The following is a 20131-nucleotide window of genomic DNA, read 5'->3' on the forward strand; positions in this document are numbered from 1 at the left end:
TTTTTACTTTTCTCTTTGCCTCTATTGTGTTTTTGTCTTTATTTTGTTTTGTTTTCCTCTGTGTGCTGTAAAGTACTTTGGATCAACTGTGTTGTGTGTATAGTACAATATAAATAAAGTTGAGTTGAGTTGAATATTGTTATAAAATAGATTCAAAGATACTACTGGAACATAAGTAAACATATTCAATCAGAATAGTTCTAATTTTTATTATATTTTTGCTCTTATTTGACTCACCTGTAAATGTAAATCCGTGCAGCTGAGAAAGTTGAGTTGGATTGGAGAGAGTTTGTTGTTTCTCAGGTTGTGTCAGGAATGTAAAAAGAGAGATAGAGAGAGAAGTTAAAGCAGCACAGCTGACCAATCACGGCTTGGAGTGGGTGAGAACGAATTGGATTGTCGGTTTCGGTTACAGAAAGGCTCTGGTGGGCAACACTGCACGGACCGGTGAGAATAGTTGATATGATACCGAATCCACACACAATAATCACATAAAAGAGAGGCAACCCATGAACCATGATACATGAAAACACCCTGAACATGTGCTGTTACAGCATCACTGACAGAAGATAAAGTCAGCTGCGCTGACGGTACATTAGATTTTAGTTTGCTTTATGTATTTCCTGTATAATTAATTGCAGCAGGAACAAATGTAATATCCGCCACTAACATCTCAAAAACAATATATTTATAACAAACCTAACAAAGAGAAGGAAACACAGCCACACAATTTTAAATAAAGAGCCGTCAACAGGCTGCGGAAGGACTTCAGCATCATAATGTTTTCACTCCAGGACAAACACCCTTAAAATAAAGATTAATGAGATCAGATGATGTTGCGGCCTGATGTGTTAGAGGGACAAAGCTTTGTGCATCATGTCTCTCACTCTATTGACCAGTCAGCTCTTTTACGCACAGTGACGCGATCAATTGTGAGCGAAATAAACACAAGCGACCCGTAATTTAATTGCTCTACTGCGGATTCAATACGTACAAAAAAAAAAACAAAACAAAACAAAAAAAAAACATCTGATTGTTGTATTCTGTATTTAAATGTCATAAACCAATTACATGATGCCTGGATCCATAACCAGGCGTGTTAGTCAAGTCAAATTTATTGATGACGCACATTTAGACAAAGAAAGTCAACTGTCATGCTGAGTTAAAAGCCCAGGAATAAAGATGTATTTTAAGAAGAGATTAAAAATGGCTGCAACTGGGACAACCAGCAGCAACTGGTCAGCGGACCTGAGTGACCTTGATGGGACGTTTGGTTATAAAAGGTCAGAGAGAAACTGACGTGACCGAAATTATTGGTACACTTGCATTTTATGAAAATAATAATTTTATTATCAATGCATGTCCATGTTTGGTTTGCAGTGGAAAAAACAAGAAAGTTGTGAAAATAAGTGAATTCATGCTTATTCTGCAAAGACAAATAGTCTGGACAAAATTACTGGTGTCCTTTAGAAGTTGTAAGATGATTAGTCATTATTTTAAGGAACAAAGATAAAATTCCCAAAACATACAGAGTTTTGAACATTTCTCTGTTGTATCTGGTTTGAAGATTAATGCCAAAAAATCTGTTTTCTTTTCCCTCTAAAAGTTTGTAATTTGTCTCATTTACATGACATAGAGGTAAAAGATATTGTCTCATATTTGGGGATTACACCTTGTGAAGATGAAAAAATACATGCAAAATTGAATTTTGAGTCAATTATTAACCAAACCAAAGGAAGATTTAATACATGGTTATCTAGAGATTTATCATTACAAGGAAGAATTCGTTTATCAAAGGCTGAAGGTCTTTCCAGGTCTGTATGCATCACTTTCTTTTGATATGCCAACTGAAATTTATAGAATATTTAATTCACAGAATAAACCTCATTACTTAAAAAGAGATATTTTGTATGACAGCAAATATAATAAAGGCCTGGAGGTCTTAGATTATGAAACACTTAACAATAGTTTAAAATTAATTGGGTTATCAATGTTCTAAATAACAAAAGTAGCATGTGGAAAAAATATCCCAAATATTTGTTTAGTAATGTTGTGGAATTTAATTTTGTCTTAAATGTAACTATTTTGTAGATGAATTACCTATTAAACTAGCTAATTTTCATTTCTCCATTTTATGTCATGAATTACAACCATATAAAGTTTTCATAGGAAAAACTAATCATATCAGAACAAAATCTGAATCATAAGTCCAATTATCTTTAACCACATTAACCTCAGACACTCAGGGTTAGACTGTGGATAATGTCTCTTTTAATAACATGATCTGTTTACTGAAAAATGTATTCAGTGTTTGAACATGATTTCAGTATGAACAGAATGGTTCTTGTGCATTTTGGGGGTAACATCAAGTCAAGTCAATTTTATTTATAGAGCACATTTAAAACAGACCAAAGTGCTTTATAGAACAATGAAAAATACAGTTAAATAACAAAAACAAAGTGATACATAAGGAACTGTAACAGACAAAGTTAACAATTTTATCACACTATTAAAATTTAAGGGTACTTACAGTGATTCTATGAAGGTCTTTAGCTTGGATTTAAAAGTGATGATAGAAGATCTGACAGTGAAGGCAAACTGTTCCACAGTTTGGGAGCAGAGATGGAAAAGCTCAGTCAGCTTTGGATTTGACCTGGAATGATGAATGTGTTTGTAATGTGTTGGCAAAGTTTAATCATTTGCTTTTAATGATTTATTTTCTGCACTGATATTTAAAAAGCCGAAGTTAATGTAAATATTGGGTTACTTAAAAAAAAATCTATAATTTAGCTGTTTTTACGGTGTAGAAATGAGGACTGAATGGAAATATTGCTCATTTTAGTCAGTTTGAGGCCTGAAGCATCAAGCAGCTACATCTCATTAAAGTCACACAATATTTATCCAATGAAGGTTGAATCGAGGACAAAGTTTAATCATTTGCTTTTAATGATTTATCTTCTGCACTGAGTAAAAAAAAAAATTAAAAAGCCAAAGTTAATGTTAATATTGGGTATCTGTGAAGATTCTCAGTCATCCAGATCATGATTATCCAAGGAGAGTTGAATCGAGGACGACTGGACTATGTTGTAGATACTTGAAGTCATTTTGCCTCATCCAAGAGGCTTCTCCAGTTCTAACTGACTGGTGAGGAGTCTCGGGTATTTAACCTCTGTGGGGTCTTTATCAAGGTCATTAAACTGTGCATACAAACATTTTAGTCCAGGACTCATCAATATGTTCTCAATCTGCGACCAAATTTCGAACTTCAATAAAAATGCTATTTAAATGTAATTTTAAAAGTCAGTAGACTGTATGAATCAGCATCAAAATTTAAACTAATGTAAAGTAAAACCATGTAAAGTGGTTGAAAGTAACTAAGTACATTTACTCAAGTATTGTACTTAAGTACAGTTTGAGGTACTTGTACTTTACTTGAGTATTTCCATGTGATGCTACTTTCTACATTTCAGAGGGAAATATTGTACTTTCTACTCCACTACATTTATTTGACAGTTTTAGTTACTTTTCAGATGAAGATTTGACACAATGGATAATATAACAAGCTTTTAAAATACAACACATTGTTAAAGATGAAACCAGTGGTTTCCAACCTTTTTGGCTTTTGACGTCTTACAAAAAGCAGTGTGTAGTCGGGGTCACATTTCACATGTCTATGAGTTGTTAACAGCTCCACCAAATAGTGATTTTTCCCTCTAAACTTCTCACATGCTTTCATTTCAATAAATGTTCAAATGATCCAATATTTCAGCAAAAATCAAAGATTAGAGAAAAAGTCCAAAAACTGAAAACAGATTTGTGTATCAGAACTTTGTTTTTTCTTCTTTCCTCTCCCATTAATCATCTCACCACCCCTCAGATTTATCTGCTGACCCTTTGGAGGGGCCCGACCCCTAGGTTGGGAACCACTGGACTAAACTAGCTAACTGTATATAAAGTAGTGTAAACTAGCTCCACCTCCAGCAGCTACAACAGTAACATGCTGCTCTAACACTGATGCTTCACTATTAATAATCTAATGATGTCATATATAATAATATATCAGTCAGAGGGACCAAACCACTACTTTTACTGCAATACTTTAACTACATCAAGCTCATAATACTTATGTACTTTTACTGCAATACTTTAACTACATCAAGCTCATAATACTTATGTACTTTTACTGCAATACTTTAACTACATCAAGCTCATTACTTGTAATGGAGTATTTTTACATTGTGTATTGGTACTTTTACTGCAGTAAAGTATCTGAGTACTTCTTCCACTGCTGACAGAAACAAATATAACGTTTAAATCACCTTCCTGTTGTAGTACATGTTCCGACTTTGAAGGCTGATTTTTTTTCAAAATGTTTGAGCAAAACATTGACAGTTTATTTGCAAACTAATCTATTTCTATGTAAAAAATCTGCCATTTTGTCAGAACAATTGAACACTAAAATGTTTCCTGAACCTGATGAGCTATTTGTGCAGCTGCTCTCCGTGATGTCACCAGCAGGTGGCAGTCTAACACTGGTGAACCCGAAGCTGCTGCAGAAAAAACATATTAGTCTTCAGTGTTTGTGTTAAAAGTTAGAAAGCACAAAGGACAAAAATAATTAAATAAAAGTGACAGATTCAACATCAGGATCAGGCTACCCAGCACAACTAACCTCCACTTATGGCCAAAAAGCAGGGTCAATAACATGCTCACTATGCTCTAGATGTAGAATTATTAAAATCAATAAAATAATTAATAAGAATTAATAATAACGGGGCACCACCCTGGACTCAGGGAAAAGCCGTCAACAGGCAACAGGGAAAATTTAGTCTCAAAGTGTACTAATCTATCAATCGGGAACTTTGATTAATAATTAACTTTATAACTATAAATAACTTACTAATAACTTAACAACTATAAACTAAATCACCATATCAATAGCTAGTTAAGGTTGAAGGATTTGGAGTTCTTTGCAGAGCAGAGGTTGGCAAAACTCACTCTTGTGCAACATTAAAACAGACAACAGGTATATCCAAAAACATTTATTTAACAGAAAGGTAAAGAGCAAAACACACAATATTAATCTAGCTAAGTGTACCTATATAGAAATGTATGTGTGTGAGTGTGTATGTGTGTGTGTTATGTATTTCTAATTTCATTAATTACAGCAAAATTTTAATGGTTATTTATCAGTTTTTCAAGATTCTCCAAACTCAAAATCTGGGGCAGTTGCTCCCACATTTTTCTACTCAAGGAAGTGGAGATCTGTTATTGAACAGCCTGTAGAGAAAATCACTGAAGCATCTTCAGAACTCTCTGATTTTTGTGATATTTTCTGTATTCTTTTGACAGGTAGAATACTTGGAAACTACATATCAAAGTAGGGGCATGACAAATCTTCTTTTCTCAACATAGTGCAAAGTTACTTAACATAAACAGTTAATACAAACTTTGGCTTTAAAGTGGTGTCTGAACAGATGTGTTGATGCTTGCTGAAGGGTAACTCACTTATGTAAAAATAATTTCAGTTGCTTGAAATGACACAAAACTCAGATTGTGTAAAAGTTGGTAAACCATAATGTAAAAATAATCCATAACTGGTTAAAGTCCTGCATTTACATTTTCACAGGATAAAGTAAATGATTATTAGCAGTAAAAGATACATGAGTAAAGGTAGAATTGAGTGAGTTATTTATTTGTTCATATGTCAGATTTAAAACACCTTTTGTACAACATGGTGACTATTTATAAATTCCATATGAAAACCACAGGGACACAGTATGTTAGCTTGAAATATCAAGGAATGCTATCAGTATGCAATGAAATTCAGGCACTTCTATCAAACATATTTAAACAAGTTCAAACATTTAAACATATTTAAACAAGTTCAAACATGATGATGGAACAATGTGGAGATCAGGGTTTAACTGTTTTTTCCACGATGGAATATGTTACAGTTCCAATAACACATATACACACACTAAAGTATTTCAGTTTACTGGCTCTTACCCAAGTATAATCCAGGTCCTGTGCAGCTTGGATGACATTTAGAAAATGAGAGGACAGTCCAATTTATATATCTGTGATGTCCCTCCCTCTCCACCTTCTTGGTCAGGGTTTTGTGTTTTGTTTGCACACATCACACACTGCATTCATTACTGACCTACCTGACGAACATTATTATTGCATCATTTTATCATACGTTGACAATAAATGTCAATTAAAGAAACTAAATTAATGTGATTCACTTTTTTGTCTCTGACTTTGAGCCAGTTTGAGACACATTTAAAAAGTGAAATTATATTCTGAACAAAGGGGAGACTTTCTCTCTTTAGTAACAGCAGTCTGAGTTGTTTCCTGTAAAAAAATGGTTTTCTGTTATACCTGTTGATAGCTTTTTGTCATTTGATATGTGTATGTGTGTAGGAGTCAGTGCCAAATAATAAGAAAGCTGTTACTTCCTCATTCTCTCTCTTTTTCTTCATCCACTTTATGAGCTTTCAGGCTAGGACTGTAATCCTGAAACTGAAAACAGAAACTTTGGTCGATACCTCTGAGGAAGGAACACTAATCGTGTTCTTTTGGCTGTGTGTCTTTTTTGTCTCTTCTTTGGTACTAAAGCTCAGTTGTGAAATGACATAATAATGAGATACATTTTTAATATAATTAATGGCTGTTCAGACTGTGATAAAGCTTGAGACCTAACACACCAGTTAATAATTAATATAACACAAAAAATAACACTCACAATGCTTTAGCCTTAATATATGCAACACACTAAATAATTCCCTGCACAATCCTCAGAAATATTCAGTCTCTGATGTGGGTGGTATAGAACTTGGTATTGTCTGACATTTTACAATAAACCAAATCTACAAAACCCTGCAGGTGTCACGAGAACTAAATCAGTCCCTTAAATGTAATTCACTCAGTATACTTATTTTCAACGTATTGTACTGGGTAAATAAAAACAGTAATAAAATTATTCCTTGGGGTGCTGTTAAGGCAAAACATGACTCGCACAGTGGATGTGGAGGATTTTATAGACTGTTAGGTAAGTAAGGTAATACTCTGGTGTGTCAAACTGGTCATACTGGTGTGTCAGTACAAACACGTGAGGCAGAATTTGGATTTAAACTTTAATGAAGGCACTCCAACTTTACAGGTCCAGAGTCACAGCGAGGTCTTACAAGCAATTCAGCATCTCCACTTATTCCCTTAAACACACATAGTCAACTTTCCTTGAACTGGTTCTGGTGTTTTCAGATGTCTGTGGTTGTGTTTCTACTGTTTTCAATAGAGAATTAAAGGATCGTCAAACTAATGATTCACTGTTCATACTGAAGGGGACATGACTCAAATTTGATGGCCATCCATCCTATACATGTTGAGTTATTTCACTAAGAGACAATAATGTGAACATCATGATGGCACTGGGTCAGGGATTCATCCTGTGAGAAACATAAAAATGTCACTGTAATCATCCAATAGTTGTTGAGATATTTCAACCAAAGTTGAGGAGCAACAGAACATTTCCATCCATAGAGCCATGACACTAGCATGGCTGATAATACCAGAAAGCTACAGCGAAACTGCCCAGATACAATGTTGTAGATATGAAGGCAGCAACATGGCTGCTACAAAGTCCCGCAAGAGACACTTAAGGTCCGTATTACATAATTATATCAAATCTAATGTGATTTGATGTGACTAGCTAACCCTGCCTATCATAAAACCACACGTGATCTCAGTTGGGTGAAAGGTTTTGCATATATCCAAAGACAGAATCTAACGATGAGGGCAAGGGAGGTTTGGATGAAGGTCAACGGTCCGACACAGCTCCATAACTCTCTACAGCCAAAAGAAAAAAAATGTGACAGATTCCAGATGAAGGAAAATAATGACAGTGTGTTAAAATATTTATATTCAATATTTATATTCAATGTTTTTTTTTCATTAAAACTACTTCCCGGTAACTTTAACCTTAAATTCAGATACGGTGTGATAGTTTCTTCTACATTTCTTGAGTGTTTGGAAACTAAATCAAGACTGTGACAAGACTTATAGACTGTGAATTTAAACTAGAAGACATATGATGGCAGTAATCAGAACTGTTGCACAGTGGGATCATGGTAGTTTATGTAAATGTGATCAGGTACTCTGGGTATGCCTGAATGTCATTGAAGATGACGAACATGGTTGGTCTAGCAGGGTTATCGGTGACGCTGTCATACAGGTCTGAAGCATTTCCAGAACCTCTGGGGGGCGGGGTGATCATTCCAGATCTACCCTGGACAAAGTCTCCAACCAGAACCCTGGCCAGGTACATGCGCTTCTGCCCCCTGGCATCAGGCCTGGCGTAACCCCGCGCTGAGTAGGCAGGGTCCACCGCAAAGTATGAGCCATTGCCATACATCGCTCCTACAGAACAAAATAAGAGTAAACACAGGCTCCATTATTAACTAAATACATACATGAATGATTCCCAGTCAAAGAAGTTCAGTAAGAAGACTGCCACTGCTGCACCATGTTTCTGTCCACTATGAGACTTGAATACACTGTTTAAAAAATACTTTTGTAGATATTAACTCTGTTCTTCTATTGGCCAGAAGTTCAGTGACAGCTCCAGACAGCAAATAAAATCAGAACAACAAACAAAACAAAGAAACTAAGGTTAATTTTAGGAGGACATGAATAATAATAAATAATTAGTTGATTAATCAATTCAAAAGGCCAAATGTTCTCTAGTTTCAGCTTTGGGAACCACTGCTCTAAAGAGTGATTTGGAAATGTAAAATACTGTTCTATGGTAGGCAAAGTTTTGTCAACTGACAACCAAACAAAACAAGTAGCTGACAAAGTTTAGTGTAGTTTCATATGATTTTTATGCATTTTTAAGCATATATTTGACAGAGAGTATACTAAGTATGTGTTTTTTTAATAAGATTTTTTAATGCTTCACTTCAGTAGACTTTGAATTTGTGAGGCAGTATAGTAAGTGTGATTTTGTTACCATGCAGTATTTCATCTCAAACTGATCGATGTAAATATTCCACTGTTTTATGAGTGTGTGCAGCTTTAGTTACCATGTGCTCCTGCGTAACTGCGGTTGAAGCCTTGTTTGTTGATGAGATCGATGGAGTCGGAGCCGGTGCCGTGGAAAAGCATCTGCTCGTTGTTTTTGTGTTTGTTCTTCGCCTCCAGTTGTTTCTTCTTCAGCTGGTAGCTCTGCCTCAGTGTCTCGTTTTGTACCCGTTCAATCTGCCAACACAATGAAGACATGACAGGTAAGTCATTTTCAAGCCACAATGACGGTTATTCTTACCACTGCGGTGGCATGAAAGTTTTCCTGTAGTTTGCTTGTGTTATTATTATTATTATTTATTTGCAGTTTGTTTTCTCAATGTGAAAGATTTTCTCTTTATTTGCTTGTGTTTTCTTAAGTTGCAGAATACTTTCTAGGTCCATATACAGGCCTGAGCAACAATTAAATATTCTCATGTGAGATATCAGGGCTCAAAATTTACTAAAATAAAAAGAAGTAAAATCTTAATCAAGTCTGAGGTTGAAAATATTTGAGAATCTGCAGTTTCACCACATCTTTGGGAGACTTAACATTTCTATCTATTAAAACTATTTAACAATTTTGGTCAATGTACATTTTCAATGCTTTTATATATATATATATATATACATATATATATATATATATATATATATATATATATATATATATATGCTGTGATAATTATTACAGTATTAATTTCATCACCAACATATAATCTCATATGATGTTACAATATTAAATAGAAAAACAGCCCAGCTCTGGTCTGTTACAGAATATCTCTCCTGTTATTCAATTGTATCAATGTCAATGTATATTTTAGCAATTTTGAGGTCAGAGTTATACCAGTGATTTTAGTTTAGAGTTAAATATTTACACTGGTGATTTGAATGTTTAAGAGAAAGTATAAATTCTAATTGTCTGAATGTATAAAAATCACTTTTAGGGTTTAAATGACACTAATAATATTGCTGTAATATAAGCCAACATCACCTAATGATGCCAAAGGAGTAAAGATACAGATGATTTGAGGGACTGGGAGCGGAAGAAGTACTCAGATACTTTACTGGAGTAAAAGTACAAGTACAACAATGTAAAAATACTCCATTACAAGCAAAAGTCCTGCATGAAAAATCCTACTACAGTAAAAGTACATAAGTATTATGAGCTTGATGTAGTTAAAGTATTGCATTAAAAGTAGTGGTTTGGTACCTCTGTCTGATATTATATATATATTATATACATTTACTTGCTGAAATATTGGATCATTTGAACATTTCTTGAAATGAAAGCATGTGAGAAGTTTAGAGGGAAAAATCACTATTTGGTGGAGCTGTTAACAACTCATAGACATGTGAAATGTGACCCCGACTACACACTGCTTTTTGTAAGACGTCAAAAGCCAAAAAGGTTGGAAACCACTGGTTTCATCTTTAACAATGTGTTGTATTTTAAAAGCTTGTTCCTCAAAAGTACCTCAAAATTGTACTTAAGTACAGTACTTGAGTAAATGTACTTAGTTACTTTGCATCACTGCCTGTTTCAAAGTCTGGAAATATGTGATATGTGTTATATTATCCATTGTGTCAAATCTTCATCTGAAAAGTAACTAAAGCTGTCAAATAAATGTAGTGGAGTAGAAAGTACAATATTTCCCTCTGAAATGTAGAAAGTAGCATCACATGGAAATACTCAAGTAAAGTACCTCAAAACTGTACTTAAGTACAGTACTTGAGTAATATGTAGTTAAGATTATTGGAGAGTGAACATACACTGATGATGTTTGCATAAAGGCCGGTCTTTTGAAATTCCTTCTCCACATCGCCGTATTCTTTAGATCCCACAGTCAGAGGAAACAGCTTCATGAGGTCGCCTTTCATGTCGTCCCAATGTGAAGGCAGAGCACCATCATCTGCTAAAATAAGAAGAAGAGTATTTGTTTTAAATTGTGTTGTCCAAATGATGGGAAAAATCAAATATTCAATCTGTAATGAACTGGCTAAATGATAAACTCCCAGTGTACAAGTGTAACAGGCTGTGCCTTATACTCCAGCAGGAAGCCTTTGTAAAAAGCAAAGAAACTCTAAAGCTCCTCTTTGACCAAAAAGTTCCAGCAAATATGGAACCAGAGGAACTAAACTTGGAACTGAAAGTTTGTGTTTCCGCCACATCTGAAGAACCGTGTAGTTTAGGCAAATTAGACCCATGGTGATTAAAAAAACGTCTGCGTTTGAAACACAGTATTAACACGTCCTTGTTGTTCTCTGTATTTACTGACTCTGATGTTTAAGTTGGATGTAATGAATGATTGAAAAGAAATATACAGATGAGGAAAAGGAGGCTGAAAATCAAGAGCAACTCTTTCCATCATAAACAATCTTTGAGTGTTTGATGGTTATTTATTACTGTTTTAGAATGTAACAACATAGTAACTACATTTATTTCCTAGTTCCTCAAAGGTCAGCTGTATTTACATTCTCTAATTGTTTCGGGCCCCTTCTACTGATACTCCTAAATGTGTTCTGCTTTTGTCTGCTGATTTCTGAAAACAGGACGTGAAGTTCTGCAGTGTGAAATTCTTTGGGAAAATTTTTGCCAATTAAGCAATTTGGCAATTTTAGGGGCATCAATGATGCTGATGATGAAATCTCAGGAACGTTCACTTCCTCACGAACAGATGACATCAGGCTGAAACCAGATTTACTACAAGATCAGGCCGTTAATAGAGAGTTTGTTGAATCTGACTTAGAGCAAAATCAGATATTCATTAGAAAAAAAATGTTCTTGTATGAGGCCCATAGTCTATGAGAAAAATGACTTTATTTCCAGAACAAGTGGCGGACAAAAACAACTCCTCACTCTTCATAACCCAAATGTCCACTGTATTGGGACACTGACAGTGAGTACAGGTCCAACTTTTACTGTATGTGTTTACTTTGAGGTTGAATTTAATCTGTCAGATTATATGTACCTCCATAGAACGTACATTTACTAAAAAACAATCCCAAAAGAACAATTTGGCCAATGAAATGGTCCAAATTTTTAAAACTAGAGAATAGGTGTCTCCTCTTACTTTTTCATGGACTATGATTTCTTTTCTTTTTTTTTTTTTTACATTTAACACTTGAAAAGCCACTTGTAAATGACAGAGTAATAGAAAATGTAAACTGTACTTTGGTGTTTCTTTTGACTTCTTTAAGATTTCATGAAACTTTTCTTATAAATTTTTCATTTTTTTTTACAAAATGAACCTCTGTGCATGAGAACATGTTTGTGTTTAAACAGGTTAAATAAGGACTATGTAAAGACTCACCTTTCAGGTCTTTTCTAAGTAGCTCCAACTGTTCACGTCCATTCGTTGAAACAGCTCTTTTAAACATTAAATCAGCTGTGTAAATTTGGTTGTTAATCTTGATTGTCACATTTCTTTGTTTTTTCTCCAGAGCCTTCTCGAGGTTGAGGTTGGTGTAAATGTCGAACGGCACCATCTTCCCATTGCGATGCTGAAACTGCCATTCTACCAGTCCACTCACTAGCAAGGCCTTGTGTCTCTCGTTCTCCGTCCTCTCCACCCTCCGGATGATGTCTCTGATGTTCAGCAAAAAAACAACAACATTTAAACAAATACTTTAGCATTTGGTGCTCTGGATTGAAGCTTTACTTTATGTTTTTGGTCCTTTGTGTGTCATTAATTCATTTGGTTGGTGACTGACCTCACTGAAGACTCAGCGATCATGACGTCCCTGGTCAGGCCCTCCAGGTGGATGGTGGGCTCCTGGTCCTCCAGGCTCCTGTCCAGTCGGATGCTGACTGTCAGATTCCTCTGTAGGGCCTTCAGCTCCTCCATGTCAGCCTGCGACAGCTGACTGAAGTACGGGTCGGTGAAGGTTCGCTTCGCCTGCTCGGCCAAAATCAGCTCCTCAATTCTTTTCTTAACCTGACTCACAGCCTGCAGTGTTGGGGAAATGGTTGAAGTGTCCGATTCAAACAGTCATCAATACATCCTGATAATCTCAATGAAGGCAGTACAACAGAAGCACAACAGATGTACTATATGGAAGTGCATTGCATTCACCAATGACAAAAATGTCAATGTAATTTTCAGATAAAAGGTCATAATTATGCAGTTTTATCTCATAATTTTAAGATCTTTTCTCGTAATTATGAGATAGTAAGTCATAATTATGAGATACAGAAGTCATAATTATGAGATACAGAAGTCATAATTATGAGATAAGGCCTCTGATTTTTTTTCTCATTGGTGAATGCAATGTATGGTCTCCTTTGTTTAATCCATACAGAAACAGAAATGTAAAAAGTATTATTTGTGGTTTTATAGACAGTTGCTGAAACTATTTCTTTACAAACAACAGTGTATCCATCCGCCCAGTACTTCTCTGCAGCATCTGCTTGTCAGGTATAGTCAGTGAAGACAGGGTTGGTTTTGATCTTTGCACCAGTACGATGATACCAAGCCTGACAACCTTACTGTGACAACAAGACTTGCTGCACCAAATGTTCAAACAAGAAATAGTTCAAGCACATAACTAGTTTTTACATTTCTGTTTGAACTTAGATTAAACAAGGTGTTAATCGCTGAGCTTTAGTTCTTTCAAAGCAAAGAGCTAAGAAATAAATTGAATAAATGTATGTTAACCTTGGCGTTATCAGCACACAGCTGAAACACTGTGGGCTCAAACTCCTCCTTCTCCAGAACCAAGCGATCAGTGCAGAGTCGTTCCTCTGAAGATACTGTTAAAAACGTAGTGACAGTTTCTGAAACAACATAAAACAATGTAGTTTGTTGTCTTACATTTTCCTCAGCATTGGAAAAATGATGAAACTGAATGAATTAATGATATTATAAAGGGCCAACACTAACAGATTCACCAGCAAATGTTTGTAAGATGCAATCTCTCAAAGAGTGTTTCTGCTATATCAGGACATTTAAAGGATAGGTCTGGTTATATTCTGTTTTGTTCTTTTAATCAACAAATCCAATGAAAAGACAAACACCAACAATTAATTAGATACATGGACAATATTTGCTTGTAGGATCAAAGCCTGTTATATCTTATTCCTTGGTGCCGTACATCTCCACTGTGTCCAAAAAACTATTAAAAATACATTAATGAGCCACAGATGAACAAGATAGTACATTCCCCAACAAATCACCTGATCAACGTCACACCATTTCCTCCTGTTTGTTAACTGAAAACTACAGTCGCCAGCTGAATTAGGAAATTATTGAGACTTTTCTAGAAATTAAAAAACTTTAAAAAAATGAAATTATATATTTGTGGGCCAGTTTTATAGATTTATGTGTTCAGTAGGAACAAATGGGCTTTGTGGCTGAGAGCCACAGACAGAGTTGGGAATGAGGAAAGTATTAAGAGACAAACTAACACATTGTTGGTTTGGGTTTTCACATGAGAGAAAGAAACCCCACAATGTCCTTGAATGTCTAAGAAATCACAAAATAATTCTTCAAAACATTTTATTAATCTTGATCAAAAGGAACAGGTAAAAAGGAAAGAAATGCAGACATATAGTGAGTGAGAACCTGTATCTGTGCATGATGCATTAGTAAAAAAACATTTAAATACCTTTTAACTTGGTCAAGACACTCTTCTTCTCCACATCCTCTCCCTGTCTCTTCTTCATGCTCTTGTGGAACTCCATCACCATGGCCGTCTGGAAGATCAAGATCTTCACGCTCTGAACAAACCTCGGGTACGTCTTCCTCACAAACTCCACCACTGCGCCGACCATGGCATCTGCCACCGCCGACGGGTTGGCCCCTCCCTGACCTAACAAGTAGACATGGATGGGTAATGATGATGATGTTGATGAAGATGAAGATGTGAGGTTGGACAAGGAGATTGGCAGTAAGAGTATAGAGTATAGTATAGGTGGTGGTGTCTTTAAAGTTCTGTTGGTGTCCTCTACAGGCTGCAGTGTCCATTATATACCTACATGTACGTTATACAACTTTTAACCACAATATGAACCAACAACATCCTGATGGTTTAATTTTTCTTCTGCTAAAAGTGGAGCTAGGAACGTGTTTCTCCTGAGTGTGGTGCTAGAGCTAAACTAGTGCTAAAAACTATTTGTCAAATAATCAATCAATACAAAACTAATTGTTTCGTTAACTTTTGATAGTCATTTGTCAAACAAAAATTCAGGGCTGCAACTAACATACCTGCCAACATTCCCAATTTTTAACCCTTTCTCCTGCTGTGCTCCCAATTGCTAATTTCTCCCATTAATCTCTGACTTCACAGTGATGCACATCAAATGGGTGTTTCTCAGTTTCTGTGTGGGATATGTGTCGTGGTACCTGGCAACACAACCCAGAGGGAGAGGTAAGTATGCACAAATGACCCTGTCTGATATGCGTCACTCGTCACTGTGCTCTCTCAAGCCTTCCGCTCCACTCAGTTTTCCTGCTGAAAATGTGAGGAAGGGCTGGTTTGTCTCAGCCAGCAGCTAAGTTTACAAGAATTGGCCAAATTTTAAGATATGTGGCAAACTCAGATAAACAGTTAGGCTCCATACAGTAAGCTTTCGTGTTATTGGCTTAACTGTGGTTGTGTAAAACATACTGGCGGTGGATGGGACACTACAAGCAAAGCAGTACTTACTGGCTTTTTACATGTGACAGATTTGTTGCATTTGTTGCGTAAAACGTTGTAAAACACTGTCTTTAAATTCATCCACCAGCCCGCTCCTGCAGAGAAAAACTCCCATATTTTGAAACCTAAATGTTGACATGTATGAACTAATGATTATTTTCACTACAGATTAATGTGTCTATTTTCTCAATTAACTGTTTTGTCCTTTGGTCTGTAAAATGTCAGAAAAATATCCATCACCATTATGCAAAGCATAGCATGCAACCTAAAACGTTTTGTTTTGTCCCGACCAACAGTCCACAAACCAAAGATATTCAGTTAACTATCAAACAGAGCTAAAGAAACTTGAAAATATTCACATTTAAGAAGTTCAAACCAGAGAATTTTAGCATTTTTTATTTAAATAATGGCTACAATCATCAATTTTCCGTCAATTGACTAATCGATTAATCAACTAATCGTTGCAGCTCTTGTGGCAAACATTTGCTGGTTGAAGCCTCTGAAATGTGTTATAAAAGTATTTGCTTCTTTTCTCTTTTAAATTATTGTAAACTGAATATCTCTACCGACATTTGCAACTGTGACAGGTATTTTTTATTTTTTCCTGAACATTTTCAAGATTATTCAATGATGGAAAATAATCGTTAGTGGCAGCCCTAATCAAAAAGGAGCATGAATGTGCCGAGATGTTTTAAAAGGAAATCTGGAGTGGAAATTATGTTCAGTTTTTGGGTCAACAAAATTACCAAATCATTAGGAGTCATCCTCTGGGAATCATGAATATCCACAGTAAAACTTGTCCAGTAGACTTTTTCAGAGAAAATATATGTACAGATATGAAGGCTTATTCATAAAACCTTTTATGATAATTTACTTTGTATTAAAACATTAATACATATTTGAAAAGGTTATATTTAGTCAGTGTGTTCCTGTTCTGTCTTTTGAAGCTAGTGTTAATGGCTGATGAATTTTAATGGCTGGTGGTTGTGACACAAACTTTGAGCAGGTTTCTCAGAGTTTTTCAGATTTTTCTGACAGAATCTACTTCACAATCTACTGTACCTGCACATCAGATCATATTTGTCTTCCATCTATTCTAATGCAGAGAAATTTGTCAATAACACTCAAAAAATCTGAGTTAAGGCCTTTACACATACACAGCGACATGAATAAATGACACGAAATTGCGAAATAATCGCCTGTGAATAGTTCGCATCAAAACTATTCACACTGGCAGCAATATGAATTTGCGACAGAAGCACAGAAAAAACGAATTTGAGAAGGAATTTGCGACAGCTCGTTCTGCTGTCCGTCAGCCTGGTGAGGTCAGTTTGTCCAGCGGCTGCCTCTGTGGCCTGAGACGCTGAACGCAGGTCGGAGCCGTTGTGGATTGAGCAGATATCACGCTCTCCTCTTCTCTTGTCGAGTGAGGAGAAGGACAAGATCATCATCACTGGAGGATGTTGACATCATCCTCCAGTGATGATGATGATATCTGACCTGTGTTCAGCGTCTCACGTCCACAGAAGCAGCCGCCTGTCAGCTGCATCTCCTGAGAAGCTGAGAGGACAAACTACCTTCACCAGGCTGACTGACAGCAGGGAGTTACTGAACCAAAACAGTTTGCATGTCGGCTCCACGGGAAGAAATCCACAGTGTTTGTATTTATGAATACATGGTGATGATGCATATGATACATGATACATCAATGTATTGATTCATTGGCTTTATTTTATTTACAACGTAGTGAGTGAACCTACCCGTCTGCCTTCAGTGCTTACAGACAGACTGGGAGCTGATCAATCAATGTAGATACGGTAAATAAGTTCAAACACACACAGCAGGATACTCAACACCCCACATGGGCCTTCGCAAGAAACAGCTGTCTGTGCAGATTACGCTTTGTGATTGGTTGATGCTTTTATTCGCTGTGTGAAAAGTCAGAAATATCCACCTGGGTCCGAAAAAAAATCACGTCGTTTTTTTGCCTCGTAATATTCGCGTTCTGTGTAAAAGTACTAATGACACAAACAACAGTTCGAAAAAATACATTGATGTGCGAATTAATCGCACTAAAAAATCGCATCCAGTGTGTAAAGGCCTCTAGGCTCAAGGAACCAGTGAAATTATAGAAATAACAAAATTATCGAATAACAGAGGAAACAAGCAAGAGGAAAAGGGAAATGTTTGAACGACATCACAAACTTTGAGTCTTATTTCAGCCCCTTCAGAGATGAGTTTTCTTTAAAAACACACAGTAAAAGTGAAATAAAGCTTCAATGTCAGATTCAAATAATAAAAGTTATGTATTTGTAGAATGTGTTTGAACAGACCTGTTCCCAGAGCAGGAAAGGAGACGGAGCTGAACTTGTTGTCCTCGCAGACCTTCAGCACTGAGTAAACCACTTCCTTGATGTTTGCAGGATCAGTCTGGCCGACGATGTGAATGATGTTTTTGCTGGGCAACAACCCGGCTGACGTCACAATCATCGGACGAGGCTGATAACCCGGAGAATTCACTACAGAGAGGAAACAAACAGTTGAAGGTCCAGTCTAGGTTCTAGGTCTAGTCTATTCAAAGTTCAAGTTTTGTGATGAACTTTAGGCTTTAAGGGAGGAAAAAGCTATCAGAGGGATACTTAAAGTCACACTGAAATAAAATGTTTAAAGAGCAGTATCATTTGGACAGAGCAGCGTATTGTTGCCACCATGGCAAAAGAACCATAATTGCTCAGTTTGTTGTTATGAAGAGAAAACTTTTTTTGTTTTAACGAGATCCTTTTCATGCTGTATCATCATATTTTTCATGTTATTTTCTTGTTATAACTAGACACCATTTGTTTTGGTATCTGTTTTTTTATATATGAACCACAGAGCCTTTCCTTCTTCTTAAAGTTCTTAAAGGGGTAAGAAATCAATAGTTTTTACAAGAAACTTTTCTTACACCAACATGTGACTTTATCTTATGCACAAAACTTTCTCGTGCTACAAGACATTTTGCTAGCACTTTATTTTACAGGTCTTTTAATTTAGTGTAATTTGAAGATATTTAATGCTTCATTTTCAGGACATTTTACAGAAAGGGTTGTGCAGTTTTGTACATGTGATAAAAATGAGGGGTAAGGTTAAGTTGGTTGAGTTGTAGTTTCATATGTAGTTTTTTTCAATATTTTTCCAACAATTTCCTAAAAGTAGCTGCTGTGTAACTGGTCATTTCTTTGAAAGGTTTATGTAATTTAGTAGTATATGTGAAATGTGCTCATTTCCCATATACTCATCGCTCATTGTTTTTAAGACATAATCTAATATGCCAATACTAATACAAACTAAGAATTTTCTGTGAGTTAAAGAATTGTTAAGAGTCTTAATTTATTAAGAATTTTTGCAAATTAACAATGAGGAACCCAAATAAAATGAGTGGCCAGCTAAACCAACTTAGTTCTTTCTAATCTTTCTAATCATTTGTACCAAATTGCACCACCCTTTCTGTAAACGTCCCAGAAATGAACTGTTAAATTCCTGCAAACTACATCAAAAAGTTCTAGGAAAGTTTCTTGTAAAAACAGAATAATTTGATATGACATATCATATAACATGAAAAATATCGTTAAAGTTATTGATATAACAAGAAACTGAGCAAAAAAATATTAACTGTAATGGTGGCAGCAATATGCTGCAGTAACTGGGACACTCCCAGTTTAGACTGGGCTGAATTGTGTGAATGCGAAACAGAGTGAAGCTGAAAAACTAGCAGTGTGTGAACAGTGTGTGAATAAACAGATAAACTTCCAGGTACGTACCGATCTGTGAGCACTCCAGCTCAACTTGTAATCCAGCGCTGTCTAAGATCGCCTTGGACACTCCTAAACAAAATAAAAAGAGAGAAACAGATTCATGAAATGATGCTGCTGTAAGTCAGGAGGGAAATTTCAAATGAAAATTACTCGTCACTGAGTTAAATATGAAGAAAAGAAAAAAGAAACACAAAGATATTGCATTATTATATTATATTATATTATTATTATTGGAATATATAATGAAAGATGCTTTTGAGTTTTATCGACACTGAAATGTAAGGTGTTCCTCAGTAGATGGGTAGATGAATGAGAAAAGCTCAAGGTAGCGTGAATGTGGACATGATGTGGAGTTTGATGGATCTCTACTGTAAGTTTCAAGTGTCCACAAGTACATTTTCACAGATATTACAGGACAATGGCTGCCTGGAAAGAAACGATTGTATTATTTGGAAAAAAATGTCATCAGTAATGTAAAGTTACAAGTCTAAAAAAATAGGATGGAATTAAATTCACAAGGTGTAAACTACTTCACTGTGTGACAGAACGTTACTCAACAGTATGTTGTGTTGAGTAATGTTTGAAAAAACAACAACAGTCAAGTATTGTTTTTTATTCAATATGTTTTTAGTGGT

General features: G+C 35.7%; 1 protein-coding gene across 2 annotated transcripts in view; it reads right to left on the bottom strand.

Annotated features, from left to right (window-relative positions):
• Nucleotides 1–6986: 6986 nt before the first annotated feature.
• The window catches only part of LOC137170358 (protein mono-ADP-ribosyltransferase PARP14-like), a 33359-nt gene continuing 20214 nt past the window's right edge, over nt 6987–20131 (bottom strand). The window contains exons 18-26 of one of the 2 annotated variants that reach the window (XM_067573678.1): nt 19503–19565; nt 18036–18221; nt 14671–14874; nt 13722–13840; nt 12778–13013; nt 12378–12652; nt 10837–10976; nt 9087–9261; nt 6987–8421 (exon numbers count right to left, since the gene is read on the bottom strand). In XM_067573678.1, the coding sequence (XP_067429779.1) occupies nt 8138–8421; nt 9087–9261; nt 10837–10976; nt 12378–12652; nt 12778–13013; nt 13722–13840; nt 14671–14874; nt 18036–18221; nt 19503–19565 (1682 nt within the window). In that variant the 3' untranslated portion in view covers nt 6987–8137. Of the gene's footprint in view, nt 8422–9086; nt 9262–10836; nt 10980–12377; nt 12653–12777; nt 13014–13721; nt 13841–14670; nt 14875–18035; nt 18222–19502; nt 19566–20131 lie in introns of both variants that reach the window. The other variant, XM_067573668.1, reaches the window with a different exon arrangement.

This window comes from Thunnus thynnus, chromosome 2, assembly GCF_963924715.1.
Source record: "Thunnus thynnus chromosome 2, fThuThy2.1, whole genome shotgun sequence".
Lineage (NCBI taxonomy): Eukaryota > Metazoa > Chordata > Actinopteri > Scombriformes > Scombridae > Thunnus > Thunnus thynnus.